The following is a 19518-nucleotide window of genomic DNA, read 5'->3' as shown; positions in this document are numbered from 1 at the left end:
TTGAGATTATATTCTACTGGGAGAAAGGAAATAAAATAATACATAAATGGTAAAACCAGATTTTGTGATAAATCCTAATAAAAATAATTAGGAAAAATATTTTAATATGTTATTACTTAACTATCTAGAACAATTCCATGTGTGGATCTGTTCACATCATCTATGGTGTTACTCATTCTGATATAACATGTTTGAGGAAAAGGAAGGAAGGAAGAAAAAAAATGTAGGTTTGTTCTTGGAGAGGTTCAGTTGGATGTGCCTGTGAAACACCCCACTAATATCTACTTGGCAGTGGCATGTGTTGGTCTGTTTCTTGGCAGTAGTAGGGAGAGAGAATTGGATTTTTATAGAGAAACAGGCCAAGAAGACAGTCATGCTTGGCTGAGCCTTACTTAGGATGCTTCTGTTCTTGGTTTGTCCCTCACTTCCCAAGAAAAGTCATTTCCAACTCCTGACCCCCATTAATCACAAATAAGCTCTCCAGGAACACTGTCCATGTTGTTGAAGATCGCCCTCCAAATGGCTAATAGGATTCATTGTAGCGAATCCTGTGCTGTGTTGCCCATTTCTCCCTTCAGAATTAAAGTCTTATTTTTCCAAGCATAGAGATCAAGAGCCCTGAGGCTTCTCTATGATAACTGCCCTCAACTAAAGAAAGCAGCCTCACCTGAGATTACACCACTCAGATCTCTTGCCGTGGGAGAATAAGTGACGACCATCTGTATCCACCACTGTGTTTGCCCTGAGGTTGCTCCTGCTCCCAGCCACTGACTGAGGAAATGACAACCTACTCCAATATTTTTGCCTGGAGAAGCCCATGGACAGTGGACAGAGGAGCCTTGTGGGCTGCAGTCCATGGGGTCGTAAAGAGTCAGACATAACTGAATGACCAATAGTTTCACTTTTCAGCATAGCTTGAAGTTCAGTGGCAGGAATTCCCTGGTGGTCCAGAGGTTAGGACTTGGCACTTTCATTGCCACGGGCCCATATTCAGTCCTTGGTGGTGAACTCAGACCCTGCAATCCAGGCAGCATGACAAAAAAAAAAAAAAAGTTCAATGGGACTTTTGTCATGTCTCTAGAACTGTTACATTTTTGGTGTCCAGGCATCCAAAGCTGCAAAGGCCATACGTATGTAGAGCTGGAGAACAGACTCCTCACTTGTCTTACCAGGAGTGATATTACAAGGGTTCACTTCAGCTTCCCATCCTTGATTTCTGCATCCATATCCTATAAGCTGGAGATAGAGCACATTATGCTATCTGTTGGTTTAGAAGTGTATGGTGCATCCTGTGAAGTATGTATGTACCCAGACATGCCTGTGTATTTAAAGGCTTGCACTACATACCATCATTCTTCTTGAACTTAAATGTATTCCCATAACTTCCCTTAAATTTTAGTTTTAACCCTCCCATTTTAGATACTCCGTTTATTCTATGTTTTATCTCTGCCCTCCCCTTTCTTGATAAACTTTACAGATGATTTGTTTGTCACATTGTATCTCCTCAATACTCTCTTCAGCTGAATCTACCTGGTTAATTGTGGCCCCTGCCCCTCAGCATGTGCTGTGCTCAGTCATGTTTGACTCTTTGCAACCCCATGGATGGTAGCCCGACAGGCTCCTCTGTCCATGGAATTTTCCAGGCAAGAATACTGGAGCAAGTTGCCATTTCCTACTCCAGGGGATCTTCCAGACCCAGGGATAGAACCTGCATCTCTTATGTCTCCTGCGCTGGCAGGCGGGTTCTTAACCAGTAGCACCACCACCTGGAGCCCTCCCTAATATCAATAAAGGACTCCATGTTTTAGTTCTTGTAGGAATTAAACATTCTTTAGGGGATACCTGGTCACTTTGAAGTCAAGTCAAAGAATTTCTCCTTGGAGAACATACCTTTTTCTCCCACTGCTGCCTACACACACAACTTTGGTAATGAGGAGAATATAGCCCTTGAGATAACAATATGTACTGTTGCCCCTTTGCTATAGTTCTGTGACCCCAGCCTTGGTGAAAACCCAAATGGGTTTCCGCAGGACTGACTGCAGATAACAAGAAAGCTTCGCTGATAAGCATCAGAGACGGTGTTCCAGTAAAGGCTGGTGGAGTAAGAAGGAAACAAAGCAAGATGGTGGGTATTGGGCTTTACCTCTAGAATAATGAGGCTGGGACAGTCCCATAGTTATTTAGTCTATGAAGGGGAAGTCTATCGTTAGCAGGTACTTTAGTTCTCTATATTGATGTTTCACCTTACCCACCTCACTGTGTCCACACTGTGTCCACTTTGTCCACAATCTACAAACAATGTAATTATTACTGACATTCGGTACTCATTTCATTGGCTCATTTTACCATTCTCTTTAAGTGTTTAAGAGAATATCAAGGAGTAGACTGCCTTGTCCTCTTCATGAATTAAACACAAAGATTTAGTGTTTAATGTAGAATATCCAGTTGGCTGTAGTCTTAAAATGTATATTCTTTACTGACTTAAGAAATGATCCTTAGCTTCCTTATCTAGTGAGAGGCTCTGTCCTGGCTGCTAACCACAGTAATGGCTCTTACATTCCCTCAAACGCATTTTAGACTGTAATTATGGTTATGATTGCTCTCCACTGACCTATTTTTGAGATAAATTATGATAGCAAACATCCCAGTAATAAGCAGAATTACATTTTTAGAGTAAGAGTTACTTGTTCACGATATATTATTCTTTTAAAATATATGTGTGAGTGTACTCTAATTTTACTATTCTATGTCTATATTCAGGCATATAGTGGGCTTGGAGGGTCCTTTGTGTGTGTTACAGTTGATACTTAATGGTCTCAGTCTTTATTACATATCTAACACTTGCCTGTGTTGAGCACCTAATATGTGCTAGCACCATGTAGGTCACTGGAAACACAATAATGAGTAAAAATGGTCACGACCTCTGACCCACAAATAAATATAAAATTACCGACATGAGAGTCACATCAAGAATAGTACAGGATACTTGACTTGTGGGCCTCACGCTCTGTCCTCCTCACCCTCACCCTGTTCTCATCTCATTGGATGCTCATATCCCTTCCATTATGAAGCTCACCAACCCCAGGGCAACTGTGAATTCTGTTCTCTCAGGCCAAAATGCTTGCCCTTCCCTTATTTCCTCTGATTAGCAATTACCTGTCCCTCTTCTCAGAGCTCAGTATTCTTATTTCAGAGAGGTCTTTTCTATCCACCTCTCCAGACTAAATTTGCTCTCAATGATTTTTTTTTTCTCTTAATTGTATTCTTGGCAGCTGTTCACATGACCCTGTCCACTCTTCCTCCTGAGTATACTATTGTTTAGTAAATTCTCAATTTATTTAAAAAAATGTTACTTGCATTCTCTAGGTATAATAGTACTGAGCATTTTTTCTGTCATGGAGACTGTAAACATTTATAATCATCCTAAATTTGTCTTTTATTTTTTCAGGATGACTTAGAGAGCTAAAGCTTAGGCAGTTACCCTCAAGGAGAAGGAAGAGGAGAGCATTCTTTTAAAATTCCTTCGCCTTAGTCATAAGGGACATGGCTCCCTTAAGCTTTGTATTAATAGTGCAGTAATGTATCTCACCTTTCTTTAGATCATGAGCTCATAAGTATGCTTTTCTTAGGTTCTATGTTAATAATTTTAACAATCTATTTTGCCTGGGAACCTGCTTCTCAAGCAACACCATATCTCACCCGGAACCTGTTCCTTCTGGCTCATCTTACTGTACTAATGTTATCTCAGGATGCATGCCTTGGGAAAGGGTCTGGTAGAAATTTTACAAACTTGAGGTAGTCTTTATATCTATTCTCAGCAGCCAGCTGAAAGGTATATAAAACCCTGCTAAAATTCATGATGTGGGCACTCTTCTGTCCTTTGCAGTGTCTTTGCTGGAAGCTTTCTCTATCACTGTTACTTTAATAAACTTTGCTACACGAAGCCCTGAGTGACTGAGCCTATGTCTTTTGGTCCCAGAATGAAATCTCCTTTGGAGGCCACGAATCTGTTTGACACCAATCACCATGCTAGGTCATCATCTTGTTTGACTTTTTTATAGAAGCTTGGAACATTTTACATTAAAATTTTCTAAATAGTGATATATATTATGTATATTATATATATAATGTGTGTGTATATATATATATATATCTGAACTGGTGATTAGCTGTGGCATTTGGGATCTTTAGTTGGGACATTCCAACTCTAAATTGTGGCATATGGGATCTAGCTCCCCTGCCAAGTTTCCATCTTGGTAACCCTCTGCACTGAAAGTGTGAAATCTCAACTACCAGGGAAGTCCCCAGAATGATCTTTGATGGCTGCCCCTGTTTAAGGGGAATAATGATCAGTGATACTCATGCAAGACATATTGTTAGACACTGACATTTATCAAATGCCTGCTATTTGTCACAAGAACCATGCTAGGAAAATTACATGCATCATCTCATTTAATTAACTCATCAGTCTTACAATGTAGGGGATATTTATTATTCCTGTTGTAGGGGTGAGGTATTTACAGCTAAGACAGGTTAAGAAACTTTGTCAAGGTCACACAGACCTTAAGTTGGTGAAGCAAAATTCTATTCAAGGAACTCGCACTCAAGATCCCATTATCTGAATGACATCTCTATAATTTGAAAAGTTATGTATCAAAAATATTAATAACTGTCACAAAAGTAATAGTAATAATAGCAGCCATCACTTCCTGGGATCCTCCTCTGCCACAAGGGTCTTTTTAGCTCTCACAAAGAAGGTAGTAATGATTTTTTTTTTTGGTTGAACTGGACCTTGTGGCTTCCCGTAGTGCTTTCTCTAGTTGTGGTGAGCAGGGACTACTCTTTTTTGTGGTGCATAGGCTTCTCATTCTGGTGGCTTCTCTCATTGCAGAGCACAGGCTCTAGGTGCATGGGTTTCAGTAGTTACGGCACACACTCAGTAGTTGTGGCACATGGGCTTAGTTGCCTCATGGCATCAGAATCTTCTGGACCAGGGATTGAACCCATGTCCACTGTATTGGCAGATAGATTCTATCCACTGTACCAGCAGGAAGTCCCGAGTAACCATACCTTTATAAATTAAAAAAAAAAGGGAATTTAAATTAAGCATTAACTGTCACAATAACAGGGAGGATCAAGTCATAGAATTAATTTTGTCTGAGTTGGGATACTATGTCCTAAAAACTATTATTAAACTATTTGAATGAAAGAGCTATAGAGTTTTAAAAAGATTATCATGTAGCAATATTAAATGTCTTTAATCATTTGCAACTGTCATACTATAAAAATCAGTTCATGTCTATAGCTTCATATAGAATTAGAACCAGTGAATAAACAAGTTCCTGCTGTACAGCACAGGAAACTAAAATTAATATCCTGAGATAAATCACTTAAATCACAATGGAAAAGAATATGAAAAAGAATATATAATTCACTTATTCACTTTGCTATACAGCAGATATTAACATATTATAAATCAACTATACTTTAATAAAAACAACAACAAAAGAATTAGAACTTGTGATAGGAGATAAAAAAGTTTTCAGCTAAATATTTTAGCTGAAAAAATATTTTAAATGCAAATGGTCCTACCATTTGACTGGGTGAATCACTATCACAAGAAGGACTAATAGAGTGTAAAGGATATCAACCAGAAGGTGGAATCATAACTGATAACTAGCTGAGTTGGCACTTGGCTGTTAGGTGAAACTTCCATTTGTCTTGTTCCCCAGCAGACACACAGCTACATGGGAGCAGGAAACCATATGGGAGAATCAGTTTCTCCTCCTGGACCTCTCAGGTCATCCTAAACTGCAGCCCCTCCTCTTTGGAGTGTTACTGTCCATGTACCTGGTCACCATGCTTGGGAACCTGCTCATCATCCTGGCCATCAGCTCTGCCTCCCACCTCCACACCCTCATGTACTTCTTCCTCTCCCACCAGTCCTTTGTTGATATTTGCTATGTCTCCACCACTGTCCCCAAGATGCTTGTGACATTCAGTCACAGAACAAAGACATCCCCTACACAGGATGTTTCACTCGGGTTTATTTTTTAAAATGATTTTTGCAGGAATGGATGGTCTTCTCCTGACCGGAATGGCCTATGGTTGGTTTGTGGCCATCTGCCAACCCCTGCACTACATGGTCATCATGAACCCATGTGTGTGTTGCCTCCTGGTTCTTCTGATGTGTTGGTTCATCACTTTCTGGTTTCTCTGATTCATATTCTGTTGAGGCAACTGACATTCTGTACTGACACTGAAATTCCACATTTCTTCTGTGAACGGGCTCAGATTATCAAGGTGGCTTGCTCTGACACTTTGATCAATAACATCTGCTTGTATGTGGTCACTGCCCTGCTGGGTGTGTTTCCCCTAACTGGAATCCTCTTACTCCCAAATCATTTCCTCTTTAATGAGAATGTCCTCTGCAGCAGGAAAACATAAAGCTTTTTCCACCTGTGGGTCTCACCTCTCTATGGTCACCTTGTACTATGGGACAAGCCTTGGGGTCTATTTCAGTTCTGATATGACCCATTCTTCCCAGAGAAGCTCTATTGCTTTTGTGATGTACACTGTGGTCACCCTTATGGTGAATCCCTTCATCTACAGTGTGAGGAACAGGGATGTGAAGGGGGATCTGGGAAGGCCCCTCAGCAGAGCTCCTTGTCTATGATGGGTCACTGGCCTTAGAACTAAATGGACATCATGAGGCTCAAAGACACATTGTGAAGTTAAACATCTTCATCCTTTTTTGACCCTAAAAGACATGCTTCGTTTCTTCTATTCTCAAAGCTCCTGACATTTATTTGTTGTTGTATCAGTTTCTCCTTAACACCCTCATCAGTAATTCCTTCTTTTCTTTCTTATTTGCAGACCACACATTTCTATCCTGGGCCAGCTTTCTTAGAGCCATTCCAGTGATTTCCAACATTAGATTTGAAGCACTTATATAAAATGTGGCACTGTTTTCCCCACAATTATCCTCTCAAATGTTGATATTTGTCTTCTTAATTTGTTGTGTTTTTCTATAAAAGAATAGGAATGAAAATCACACAATACTGATAATTAGCTTCACACACCAAGACTGTTCTTATTTTTTTATGTTCAGTCATGTCCAATTATTTGTGATCCCATGGACTGTAGCACACCAATCTTCCCTGTCCTTCACTATCTCCCAGAGTTTGCTCAAACTCATGTTTATTGAGTTGATGATGCTATTTAACTGTCTCATCCTGTTGCTCCCTTCTCCTCTTCCCAGCATCAGAGTCTCTTCTCATCAGATTGTCAAAGTATTGGAGCTTCATTATCAGTCCTTCCAATGAACATTCAGGGTTGATTTCCTTTAGGATTGACTGGTTTGATCTTGTTGTCCAAGGGACTCTTAAGAGTTTTCTCCAGGACCACAGTTCAAAAGCATCAATTCTTTGGGGCTCAGCCTTTTTTATGGTCCAACTCACATCCACACAACTACTAGAAAAACCACAGCTTTGACTAGATGGACCTTGGTCAGCAAAGTGATGTCTCTGCCTTTTAATATGCTGTCTAGTTTTGTCATAGCTTTTCTACCAAGGAGCAAGCAATTTTAATTTCATGGATGCAGTGATCATTTGCAGTGATTTTGGAGCCCAAGAAAATAAAGTCTGTCACTGTTTCCATTTTCCCCCTATTTGCAATACAGTAATAACCATAATAATATTGCTCTGTAATAAGGTATGCCGAATACAAAGGTAACACTTTTCAATTCACCTGGAGACAGTCCAGAAAAATTTTTTAAAAGTATATTTAACAGGTTTATTGAAGGATCATTTATATATCATGAAATTCAGCCACTGAAAGCATAAAATCAATGGTTTTGGTAAATTTATAGTTATACAACCTTTAATACAATCTAGTTTTAGAACACTTCTATTACCCTAGAAAGCTCTCTTGTGCCCATAGAAAAAACTTGGTGTGGTGTACACTGGAACTTTCTGTATTGTTTATTTTCTTGGGAAAATCTGAACTGTTTCAAAAATTAGAAGTTTATTTAAATAAAAAAAGTGACACTGTAACATTCCATCAATGTCAATCACCAAAGACATAAAATTCATTCTGTCCTATTAGATGTTGGTAAAGTTCTAACTCTGGGAGGTGAGTGTGTGAAAGGGTACAGTAGGGGACAATGGGGGTGGTAGTAACATTCTTTGTTTTGGTCAGTGTGCTGGTCACATGAGGCTGTTCCACAGTGAAAATGTATGGAGGTAAACACTCATATGTACTTTCTGTATGTGGTATTTTATTTCAATAAAAAATTAAAAGCAAAAAAAAAAAATATACAAAGTCCAAATGATCTATTAGGAATATAGGAGGTAGCTAATAAACTAATGATAAATATAACAGTTCAAAAGTGTTATGGGAAAAGTGAAGCAGGCAAGAAAAAAAGAGAATGTACTACAGACACGTGCACAATGGCAAAGTAGTCTGGGGCAAATAACAGCAGAAAAGGAAAATAAATATACCTTTTTACCAAAAAATATTAGAAAAACAATGTTATGATCCCCCACCTCCACCCAAAACCTTTTGAATACATTTTAACTACTGGGCAACTTCAAGAATGTTTTGGTTGAGAACATACAATTGAAATAGGTCTGCCCTCTCCCACTCACCTTTGTAGATGGGAAGTGGCAAGTCAGACTTGTTCCAAAATCTGTGTATTGTATGGGTCTCCATAGATGTGTGTCTTCTCAGAGAACCACCACTAGGAATTCAGTCTTCAACAAAATAAAAAACCAAAGAGCAGTCTAAAATGGTCATCTCCAATGGTATTAGAATGACAAAGGTGGAAAGTTCCACAGTTCTTATGTGTGAACCAAACCCACCATCATGATAACACCATGGATGAGAAGTATAAAGCCTGAAACCACATACATCAAGTTTGTGAGTCTGGCATTAGGATCTGGCATTCTTTTGGAAAGATTTTGTATGTCATTTGTTAACTGTGAAGTCACACACAGACACACACAAACAGCTATTTCCCAGTAGAGATTCTGTTTAATATCACATTCCTCAAACTGGGAAACCTTGTACTGAACAAGGTCAGACATCTGTTTATTTTCCTGCTGACTGCATAGGATTTTTACTTTTTGTTGTTGAGATATATTTCATGTACAATGAAATGCTCATTTAAGAATTCAGGCAACGAGTTTTGAAAACTGAACATACTTGAGTAAACACCAGCTACAAAAAGATACAGAACATAATCTTCCCCTGAAACCAACTGTCTGTTCTAGTCCATCCCCTCACCTCTATCCCCAGACAAGCACTTTCTAAGTTACTAGAGACAGTATTCAGTACACATGTATTAAACCCTTACTCATTGTCATGAATGTCCTGATTATCCCCTATTGCTTGGAGAAACATTATGGGGAGAAGGATGATTAAGTCCCCCTATGGAACAATGTACTATCTCTTTTATTTCTGTCAAACATTCCTTTATATGGTTTATAGAAATATTAAGTGGAGACACATCTAACCTTTCCTATTTTGAAGGACTAGAATGTTTTATCCAATTAATCCTGTATGTAGAAATGCTTTAAAGTCTACATTGTCTCATTAGGATCTCCTTTTGAGAGTTTCTGCACATCATGGGCATTTTCTGTATCTTTTGATTACCAATGGCATAGAACCTTGCACAGAGGAACCCAGTGACTTGTGACTAACACATACTGCATTTCTTCTCACGAATATTTTTTTAATTTATTTTTTAATCGAAGGATAATTGCTTTACAGAATTTTGCTGTTTTCTGTCAAACCTCAACATGAATCAGCCATAGGTGTATATCCCCTCCCTTGTGAACCTCTCTCCCATCTCCCTCATCCCACCCCTCTAGGATGATATAGAGACCTTGTTTGAGTTTCCTGAGACATATAGCAAATTCCCATTGGATATCTTCTCATGGTTATTAAAGGATACCTAGATATTGCAAAATCACTCTTAACATTGTTTGATGTAATTACACAGTCCCCTGTGGCATGTAATAAACATACATGTACAGGCCAACACAGAAAACAGAAACATAAATTTAAAATGCTCTAGTGCTATAGAGAGCTTCCCTGGTGGCTTTATATCCAACTGAAGGAATCTCCATAGGTCAAAACTCCAATTTGTACTTATCCCCAAGTCCCTATGAATATCAACCCTGTGCATTTCCAATTCATGGTGTTCAAAAGGGCCAAGTCTAATATATAGTTCCAACTCCATAACTTAACTAGAGGAATTTATTTCATAAAGACCAAGATAGAAAGTATAACAGTGGTTACCAGAAATAGACTAAGGGACAAGAAGAAGTTATTATTTAGTAAGTACCAAGTAGCAATTTGGGATGACAAAAAACATGAGATGGATAGTGGCAATTGTTGCATAACAATAAGAATATACTTGGGAATTCCCTGGTAGTCCAGTGGTAAGTACTCTGTGTTCTCATTCCCAGGGCCCAGGTTTAATCCCTAGTTGGGAAGCCAACATTCCACTAGCCTCATAGCTGCCACACCTACCCAAAAATGTATACTTAATGCAACTCAACATAACTGCATACTTGGAATACCAGACCATCTGACCTGCCTCTTGAGAAACCTATATGCAGGTCAGGAAGCAACAGTTAGGAGTGGACATGGAACAACAGACTGGTTCCAAATAGGAAAAGGAGTACATCAAGGCTGTATATTGTCACCCTGCTTATTTAACGTCTATGCAGACTACATCATGAGAAACGCTGGGCTGGAAGAAGCATGAGCTGGAATCAAGATTGCCGGGAGAAATATCAATAACCTCAGATATGCAGATGACACCACCCTTGTGGCAGAAAGTGAAGAGGAACTAAAAAGCCTGTTGATGAAAGTGAAAGAGGAGACTGAAAAAGTTGGCTTAAAGCTCAACATTCAGAAAACTAGTATCATGGCATCTGGTCCCATCACTTCATGGGAAATAGGGAAACAGTGGAAAGTGTCAGACTTTATTTTGGGGGGCTCCAAAATCACTGCAGAGGGTGATTGCAGCCATGAAATTAAAAGACGCTTACACCTTGGAAGGAAAGTTATGACCAATTAGGTAGCATATTCAAAAGCAAAGACATTACCTTGCCAACAAAGGTCCGTCTAGTCAAGGCTATGATTTTTCCAGTGGTCATGTATGGATGTGAGAGTTGGACTGTGAAGAAAGCTGAGCGCCAAAGAATTGATGTTTTTGAACTGTGGTGTTGGAGCAGACTCATGAGAGTCCCTTGGAATGCAAGGAGATCCAACCAGTCCATTCTAAAGATCAGTCCTGGGTGCTCTTTGGAAGGACTGATGCTAAAGCTGAAACTCCAGTACTTTGGCCACCTCGTGCAAAGAGTTGACTCATTGGAAAAGACTGTGCTGCTGGGAGGGATTGGCAGCGAGTTTGGGTAAACTCCAGGAGCTGGTGATGGACAGGGAGGCCTGGCGTGCTGCAATTCATGTCGGACACGACTCAGCGACTGAACTGAACTGAACTGAACAATAGTTAACACAGTAAATTTTACATAATGTACGTCTTACAATAGTAGAAAATTGTGAGTAGAGAATTACTAACAGTAGTATTTAATGGATCCTCCAGAAATAACACATCTGGGGAAAAAAGTTTTAAAACCAGCTTGATTGGCAGTGCCTCTCTTAGAGACTCAGCTGTATAAAATATCTGTGCAGAGGACCCTAAAGTGCTAGAGGTTTTTTTCAGTTCAGTTCAGTCACTCAGTCGTGTCCGACTTTTTGTGACCCCATGAATTGCAGCATGCCAGGCTTCCTTGACCATCACCAACTCCTGGAGTTTATGTAAACTCATGTCCATCGAGTCGGTGATGCCATCCAGCCATCTCATCCTCTGTCGTCCCCTTCTCCTCCTGCCCCCAATCCCTCCTAGCATCAGGGTTTTTTCAAATGAGTCAGCTCTTTGCATGAGGTGGCCAAAGCATTGGAGTTTCAGCTTCAACATCAGTCCTTCCAATGAACACCCAGGACTGATCTTTAGAATGGACTGGTTGGATCTCCTTGCAGTCCAAGGGACTCTCAAGAATCTTCTCCAACACCACAGTTCAAAAGCATCGATTCTTTGGCGTTCAGCTTTCTTTACAGTCCAACTCTCACATCCATACATGACCAAAGGAAAAACCATAGCCTTGACTAGACGGACCTTTGTTGGCAAAATATCTCTGCTTTTCAATATGCTATCTAGGTTGGTCATAACTTTCCTTCCACGGAGTAAGTGTCTTTTAATTTCATGGCTGCAATCACCATCTTCAGTGATTTTGGAGCCCCCCAAAATAAAGTCTGACACTTTCCACTGTTTCCCTGTCTATTTCCCATGAAGTGATGGGACCAGATGCCATGATACTAGTTTTCTGAATGTTGAGCTTTAAGCCAACTTTTTCAGTCTCCTTTCACTTTCATCAACAGGCTTTTTAGTTCCTCTTCACTTTCTGCCATAAGGGTGGTGTCATCTGCATATCTGAGGTTATTGATATTTCTCCCGGCAATCTTGATTCCAGCTCGTGCTTCTTCCAGCCCAGCGTTTCTCATGATGTAGTCTGCATAGACGTTAAATAAGCAGGGTGACAATACACAGCCTTGATGTACTCCTTTTCCTATTTGGAACCAGTCTGTTGTTCCATGTCCACTCCTAACTGTTGCTTCCTGACCTGCATATAGGTTTCTCAGGAGGCAAGTCAGGTGGTCTGGTATTCCCATCTCTTTCAGAATTTTCCACAGTTTATTGTGATCCACACAGTCAAAGGCTTTGGCATAGTCAATAAAGCAGAAATAGATGTTTTTCTGGAACTCTCTTGCTTTTTCCATGATCCAGCGGATGTTGGCAATTTGATCTTTGGTTCCTCTGCCTTTTCTAAAACCAGCTTGAACATCTGGAAGTTCACAGTTCACATATTGCTGAAGCCTGGCTTGGAGAATTTTGAGCATTACTTTGCTAGTGTGGGAAATGAGTGCAATTGTGAGGTAGTTTGAGCATTCTTTGACATTTTCTTTCTTTGGGATTGGAATGAAAACTGACCTTTAGCTGTTTATTTAAAATGGGTATTTTAAATGAATTAGTAAACCAAAACTCAGATTCTTAGAAAAGGTTAGTTTTTTAAAAAACTACTAAAGTCAGATTGTAAATGGAGAAATGTAGCATATGAAAAAGGAGAATATAAAGAAACTGGTTAGCTGGTTATTTCAAGACTTAATGCACTGAACAAAACATCTCACACAAAACATTATTCTTTGTGTGTGATGCACTGGGACTTCAAGGTTGTAAGGGGCTTTTCTCCATTTGTGGTGCAATAGCTTAGTTGCCCCACTGCATGTGAGATGCTTGTTTCCCACCCAGAGAATAGATCTGTGTCTCCTGAATCTCCTGCATTGCAAGCTGGATTCTTAACCACTGGACCACCAGGGAAGTCCCACAAAACAGTATTTTAAAATACCCACATGCAGGGTCACTTCTGTAGGCAGCCTGCTGGGGGCGGTCAGTAGTCTCACAAGTACAGCTGCCTCAGTCATACAAAAACAGGAATTCCCTGTTCACAGGCAGGTACCAGAGAGTGGGTCAAATCCAATGGGTCATGCAAGGACAGTAATGGGCAGACATCAGTGACAGTCAGTGCTGGTGGGGAAAGGTGAACTTTATTTAAAAAATGTTTTTTAAATTGGAGAGTAATTGCTTTACAATATTGTGTTGGTCTCTGCCATACAACATGAATCAGCCATAAGAATACCTATGTACCCTTCTTCTTGAACCTCCCTCCCAACACACACACCATCCTACCCCTCAGAACCAGGTTGAGCTCCTTGTGTTGTACAGCAACTTCCCATTAGCTATCTATTGTACACATGGTAGTGTATATGTCAATGAGTGAGTTGCTCAGTAGTGTCTGACTAAGTGATTTTCCAAGTTGATGAGTTGTGTCCAACTCTTTGGGACCCCATGGACTGTAACCCACTAGGCTCTTCTGGCCCTGGAATTCTCTGGGCAAGGATATTGGAGTGGGTAGTTGTTCCCTTCTCCAGGGGATTTTCCCAACTCAGGGATCAAACCTAGGTCTCCCGTGTTACAAGCAGATTCAAATACCGTTCTCTTAATTTGCCCCACCTCCTCCCTTTCAGCCTCGGTCCAAAAGTCTGTTCTCCAGGTCTGCATTTCTATGGCTTCCCTGTAAATAGGTTGACAAATATAAGTTTTTAGGTTCCATATGTATGTGTTTGGAGAAGGAAATGGCAACCCATCCCAGTATTCCTGCATGGAAAATCCTATGGACAGAGACCCAGGCAGGCTACAGTCCATGGGGTCACAAGAGTTGGACATGACTTAGCAACTAAATCACATACATAAGTATTAGTCTGCAATCTTTGTTTTTCTCTTTTTGAGTTACTTCACTCTGTGTAACAGGCTCTAGGTTCATCCACTTCACCAGAACTGACTTGAGTACATTGCTTGTATTGGTGAGTAATATTCAGTTGTATATATGTACCACAACTTCTTTATTCATTCATCTGTCAATGAACATAAAGCTTGCTTCTCTGTCCTATCCATTGCAAACTGTGCTGCAATGAACACTGGGGTACATGTGTTGTTTTCAATTATGGTTTTCTCATGGTATATGCCCAGCAGTGAGATGCTGGGTCACATTAGTTTTAGTCCTAGTTTTTGAAGAAATCTCCATACTGTTCTTCATAGTGGATGTATCAACTTACATTCCCACCAACAATATAAGAAGGTTCCCTTTTCTCCACATCTTCTCCAACATTTACTGTTTTAGATCTTTTGATGACGGGCATTCTGACCAATGTGAGATGATACCTCACTGTAGATTTAATTTGTATTTCACTCATAATGAGTGATGTGGAACATCTTTTCATGTGTTTGGGGGCCACCTCTATGTATTATTTAGAGAAATGTCTGTGTAGGTCTTCTGCTGATTTTTTGACTGGATTGTTCTCTGGTATTTGATTTGCCTAAGCTGCTTATATATTCTGTAGATTAATCCTTTTTCAGTTGTTTCACTGCAATTATTTTCTCCCATTCTGAGGGTTGTCTTTTCATCTTGTTTATAGCTTCCTTTCATGTGCTAGAACATTTAATTAGGTCCCATTTATTTTTGTTTTTATTTTTATTACACTAGGAGGTAGGTCAAAGAGAGAATGCTGTCATTTATGTCAAAGAGTGTTCTGCCTATATTTTCCTCTAAGAATATTATAATTTCTGGCCTTACATTTAGGTTTTTAATCCATTTTAAATTTATTTTGTGTATGGTGTTAGGAAGTGTTCTAATTTCATTCTTTTACATGAGGCTGTCCAGTTTTTCCAGTACCACTTTTAAAAGAGGCTGTCTTAAGTCCATTGTATATTCTTGCCTCCGTTGTCCAAGAAAAGGTGCCCACAGGTGTGTGGGTTTACCTCTGGGCTTTATATCTTTTATCATTGGTCTATGTTTCTGTGCCAGGACCATACTGTCTTAATGACTGTAGCTTTGTAGTATAGTCTGAAGTCATGAAGGTTGATTGCTCCACCTCCACTCTCTTTCTCAAGACTGCTTTGGCTATTTGGGGTCTTGAATTTCCAGACAAACTAAAAAAATTTTTTTCTCTAGTTCTGTGAAAAATGCCATCAGTATTGCACTGAATCTGTAGATATCACTGGATAGTACAGTCATTTTCAGAATATTGATTCTTCTAATAACAACATGATACATGTCTCCAACTGTTTGTGTTACTTTTGATTTTTTTCATCAGTATCTTAAAATTTTCTGTACAGAGATCTTTTGTCTGCTTAGGTAGGTTTATTCCTTGGTATTTTATTCTTTGTGTTGTGATGGTGATGGAATTGTTTCCTTAGTATCTCTTATTTTTCAATGTTAATGTACACGAATGCAAAGGATTTCCATGTATTAATTTTATTTCTTCCAACTTTGCTAAATTAATTGATTAGCTCTAATGATTTTCTGGAGGCATCTTTAGAGTTTTATACATATAGGATTATGTCATCTACAAAAAGAAGGGTGAGTCTTGACACACATCAGCCTGCAAGAAGTATTTCAAGGAAGAAGCCCCCACAAGACAGTGCTCTGTATTCCCAGCTCAGGGGAGCCCAGTAGCTCCTGGAACTGCGCATGTAGGTATCTGGGCTCCAATCTACCTGGCTGGTGCAAAGGCATCACCTCATCTTTCATGCCACTGCAGGGACCTGGTGTGCAGGAGTCACCATCGGTTGAACTGTGTGTGTGTATTGTGATCAAGAACTCTAGGCTTTGCTCTAGAGACAAGACATGATAGATTCAGGCAGAAGGAAATCCTTAGCTAGTCTCCTTACTTTTTTCCATTACTACTGAGATATGAATGATAAAACGGATCCCCATATTCCTGAAATTTACAGTGTTTTTCCAGTGTGCATACAGTAGTGAATGGTAAAGGGTGAAGAATTGGTGAATCAATCCTTTCCCATGTTTATTACCTTCAAAAGGATTCTCTCCTGTGTTGATTTTGAAAATGTTTAGTAGGGGACCTCCTTGGTTCTACAGTGGTTAAGGCTCTACCTTCCAATACAGGGGGCACACGTTAGATCTCCAGTTGGAGAACTAAGGTTTCATATGCTGCACAGTGCAGTCAAATATTAAAAACAAAATGTTAAGACAGGAGTAATCAGCAAGGGCTTTCCCACATATCATGTTCCAATGGCTTTTCTCCCAATGTCATTGTACATAGGAAGTAAGTATTGAGGAACATAAAAAGGTTTACCCACGTTCCTTACAAGAATATGGTTTCTCTCCAGTGTGCCTTCGCTTGTGCATGGTAACAGACAAAGAAGTGGTAAATGTTTTCCCACATGTATTGCACTCAAAAGGCTTCTCTCCAGTGTGAGTTCTAAAATGTTTGGTAAGACGAGAGGAAACAGCAAAGGACTTCCCACACTTGTCACACTTAAAAGGCTTCTCTCCAGTGTGTGTTCTAAAGTGTTTAGTAAGACACGAGGAGTCAACAAAGGCCTTCCCACATTTGTCACACTTATAAGGCTTCTCTCCAGTGTGTGTTTTCATATGTTGAGTAAGGCCTGAGGCTCGAGTGAAGGTTTTCCCACATTTTTCACATTTAGCAGTCTTCTCACCAGTATGAGACTGTAAATGTCTACGAAGAATAGAAGAAAACCCAAAGCCTTTCCCACATGTGTCACACTTATAAGGCTTCTCTCCAGTGTGTGTTCTCATATGCCGAGAAAGGTATGAGGATTGACTGAAGGTTTTCCCACATATGTCACATTTAAAAGGCTTTTCTCCAGTGTGAGTTTTCTTATGTTGAGAAAGGCCTGAGGATTGAACGAAGGTTTTCCCACATGTGTCACACTTAAAAGGCTTCTCTCCAGTGTGAGTTCTGAAATGGTTACTAAGATATGAGTAAGCAGCAAAGGCCTTTCCACATTTGTCACACTTAAACGGCTTCTCTCCAGTGTGTGTTCTCATATGCTGAGTAAGGTATGAAGTTTGAGTAAAAGTTGTCCCACATATGTCACACTTAAGAGGCTTTTCTCCAGTGTGTATTTTCATATGTTTAGTAAGGCATGAGGATTGAGTGAAGGTTTTCCCACACGTGTCACACTTAAAAGGCTTCTCTCCAGTGTGAGTGTTCATGTGTTCAATAAGGCGAGAGGAACCAGTGAAGGTTTTCCCACATTCTTGACATTTGTATATTTTTATTCCAGTGTGAATTTGACTGTGAACACGAAGGTGTGAGGATGACCCAAAGGCTTTCCCACATTCCTTACATTTATACAGTTGCTCTCCAGTGTGAGTTTTCGTATGTCCAGTGAGGTCTGAGGATCGATGGAAGTCTTTCCCACATACCTTACACTTATAGGGCTGGTCTCTAGTGTGAGTTTTCATATGTCCAGTGAGGTTTGAGGATTGAGAGAAGTCTTTCCCACATTCCTTACATTTGTAGGGTTTTATTCCAGCATGAATTCGACTGTGAACTTGAAAGTATGAGGAGGATACAAATGCTTTCCCACATCTCTTACATTTGTAGGGTTTTATTCCAGTGTGAATTCGTATGTGAATGCGTAGGTATGAGGATGATCCAAAGGCTTTCCCACATGTGTCACACTGAAAAGGCTTCTCTACAGTGCGTGTTTTTATATGTCGTCTATGGCTTAGGGTTGCATCGGAGACTTTTCCAGAATCCCCATATATGTAATGTTTGTTAGCTGTGTGAGTTGGTACATGTGCCTGGAGGCTTGTTGACTGAATGGAAGCTCTCCCACATTCATTCCAATTGTCATGTCTTTTTTTCTTCTGAGCTCTCACTTGTGCCTGAAGAAAAGACCCATTAGCAAAGGACTGCCCACAATCTCTGTGTTCTAAGGCTTTCTCTTGTATGCTAGATTGACAGTACACAGTATCTGGAGTCAGCCTGATGGCTTTTCCATACTGATTAAACATGGAACATTTTTCTCCAGTAAAGGATTCATTGTGTAGAATAAGGAAGCTTTTTCCATAATGATTATATTCATGAGAATTGCCTCCATTTTCAGTTCTCCTTTGTGTACTACGGTACAAGTAGTCACTGTCACTGAAGTCTTTCCAGCTGTGCTCAGAGTCATACAGTTCCTGTCCATTATGGCTTTGTGTCTGTGGAGAAATGGATGGATGATGATTCAAAGATCTCTCAGATTCATTAACTGATCCTACCCATCTCAAAACAGAAATATCATTACAGAGAGGATGATGATTTTTACCATCTCTGTTATATTCATACACTTCCTGCCCTGTTGATTTCTTTAAAGTTAAATGATGAAATCTTTTGACACAATGAGGTGCCATATACTGTAATCATAAAACAGTTCACTACAATTTCATTGAATTGTTCTCAAAGTTCATTGTCTAATTATATACATGGGAATGATTCCTTGTGGGAAGTCTGCAGCAACTATTTTGAACCTTGGGTTAGGATATTCCCAAGTTGATCATAATCAGAATTTGTTGACAGACACTGCTATCTGGGGTGAATGCCACTCAAATATCTATCACTAATGTTCATGCTGTATGGAAATCCCAATATTAACTAAAAGGAAAATAAGTATTTTTTATGAATGAAACTTACTGATCTTACCATTTGTACCCTATTTGATGTTTTTTCTGGCAAAATATCCTGCTGAATTCCCAAGTCATTGGATATAAGTTGCATTTCCCATTCTAAAGGAAAAGAGAATAATAAATTTAAGACTTTGCACAAAGAAGTGGATGTTAAAGGGGTTAAAAACAATAAGGCTCATCTGTATAAGTTTCCAATTTAACATATCTTTTAAAAAGGCAAGACACACGTGAGGAATTTGACAATGACAAAAATTACGCAAGAATATATATATGTATTGAGTACTTGATTTAAAAGATGAGTCTATGGAGAGTAAAAAGGAAGAAAAGAGAATATTATTAGGGAAAGTTCTGGACAAAGAATATACATCTACATGATAAAACTAAG

The 19518-nt window shown here is 39.5% G+C and overlaps 1 protein-coding gene across 4 annotated transcripts in view; it reads right to left on the bottom strand.

The window, feature by feature from the left end:
* Positions 1-4277: 4277 nt before the first annotated feature.
* The window catches only part of LOC129625463 (zinc finger protein 26-like), a 38015-nt gene continuing 22774 nt past the window's right edge, over positions 4278-19518 (bottom strand). For 3 of the 4 annotated variants that reach the window (XM_055543883.1, XM_055543895.1, XM_055543890.1), the window contains 2 exons: positions 19150-19232; positions 13659-18668 (listed from right to left, as the gene is read on the bottom strand). In XM_055543883.1, the coding sequence (XP_055399858.1) occupies positions 16782-18668; positions 19150-19232 (1970 nt within the window). In that variant the 3' untranslated portion in view covers positions 13659-16781. Of the gene's footprint in view, positions 5071-13658; positions 18669-19149; positions 19233-19518 lie in introns of those variants that run through there. The other variant, XM_055543904.1, reaches the window with a different exon arrangement.

The sequence above is a fragment of the Bubalus kerabau genome, chromosome 1, assembly GCF_029407905.1.
Source record: "Bubalus kerabau isolate K-KA32 ecotype Philippines breed swamp buffalo chromosome 1, PCC_UOA_SB_1v2, whole genome shotgun sequence".
In the NCBI taxonomy this organism is placed as follows: domain Eukaryota; kingdom Metazoa; phylum Chordata; class Mammalia; order Artiodactyla; family Bovidae; genus Bubalus; species Bubalus kerabau.
Note: the sequence above shows the minus strand (reverse complement) of the source record. Positions and strands in the feature narration are given on the sequence as shown.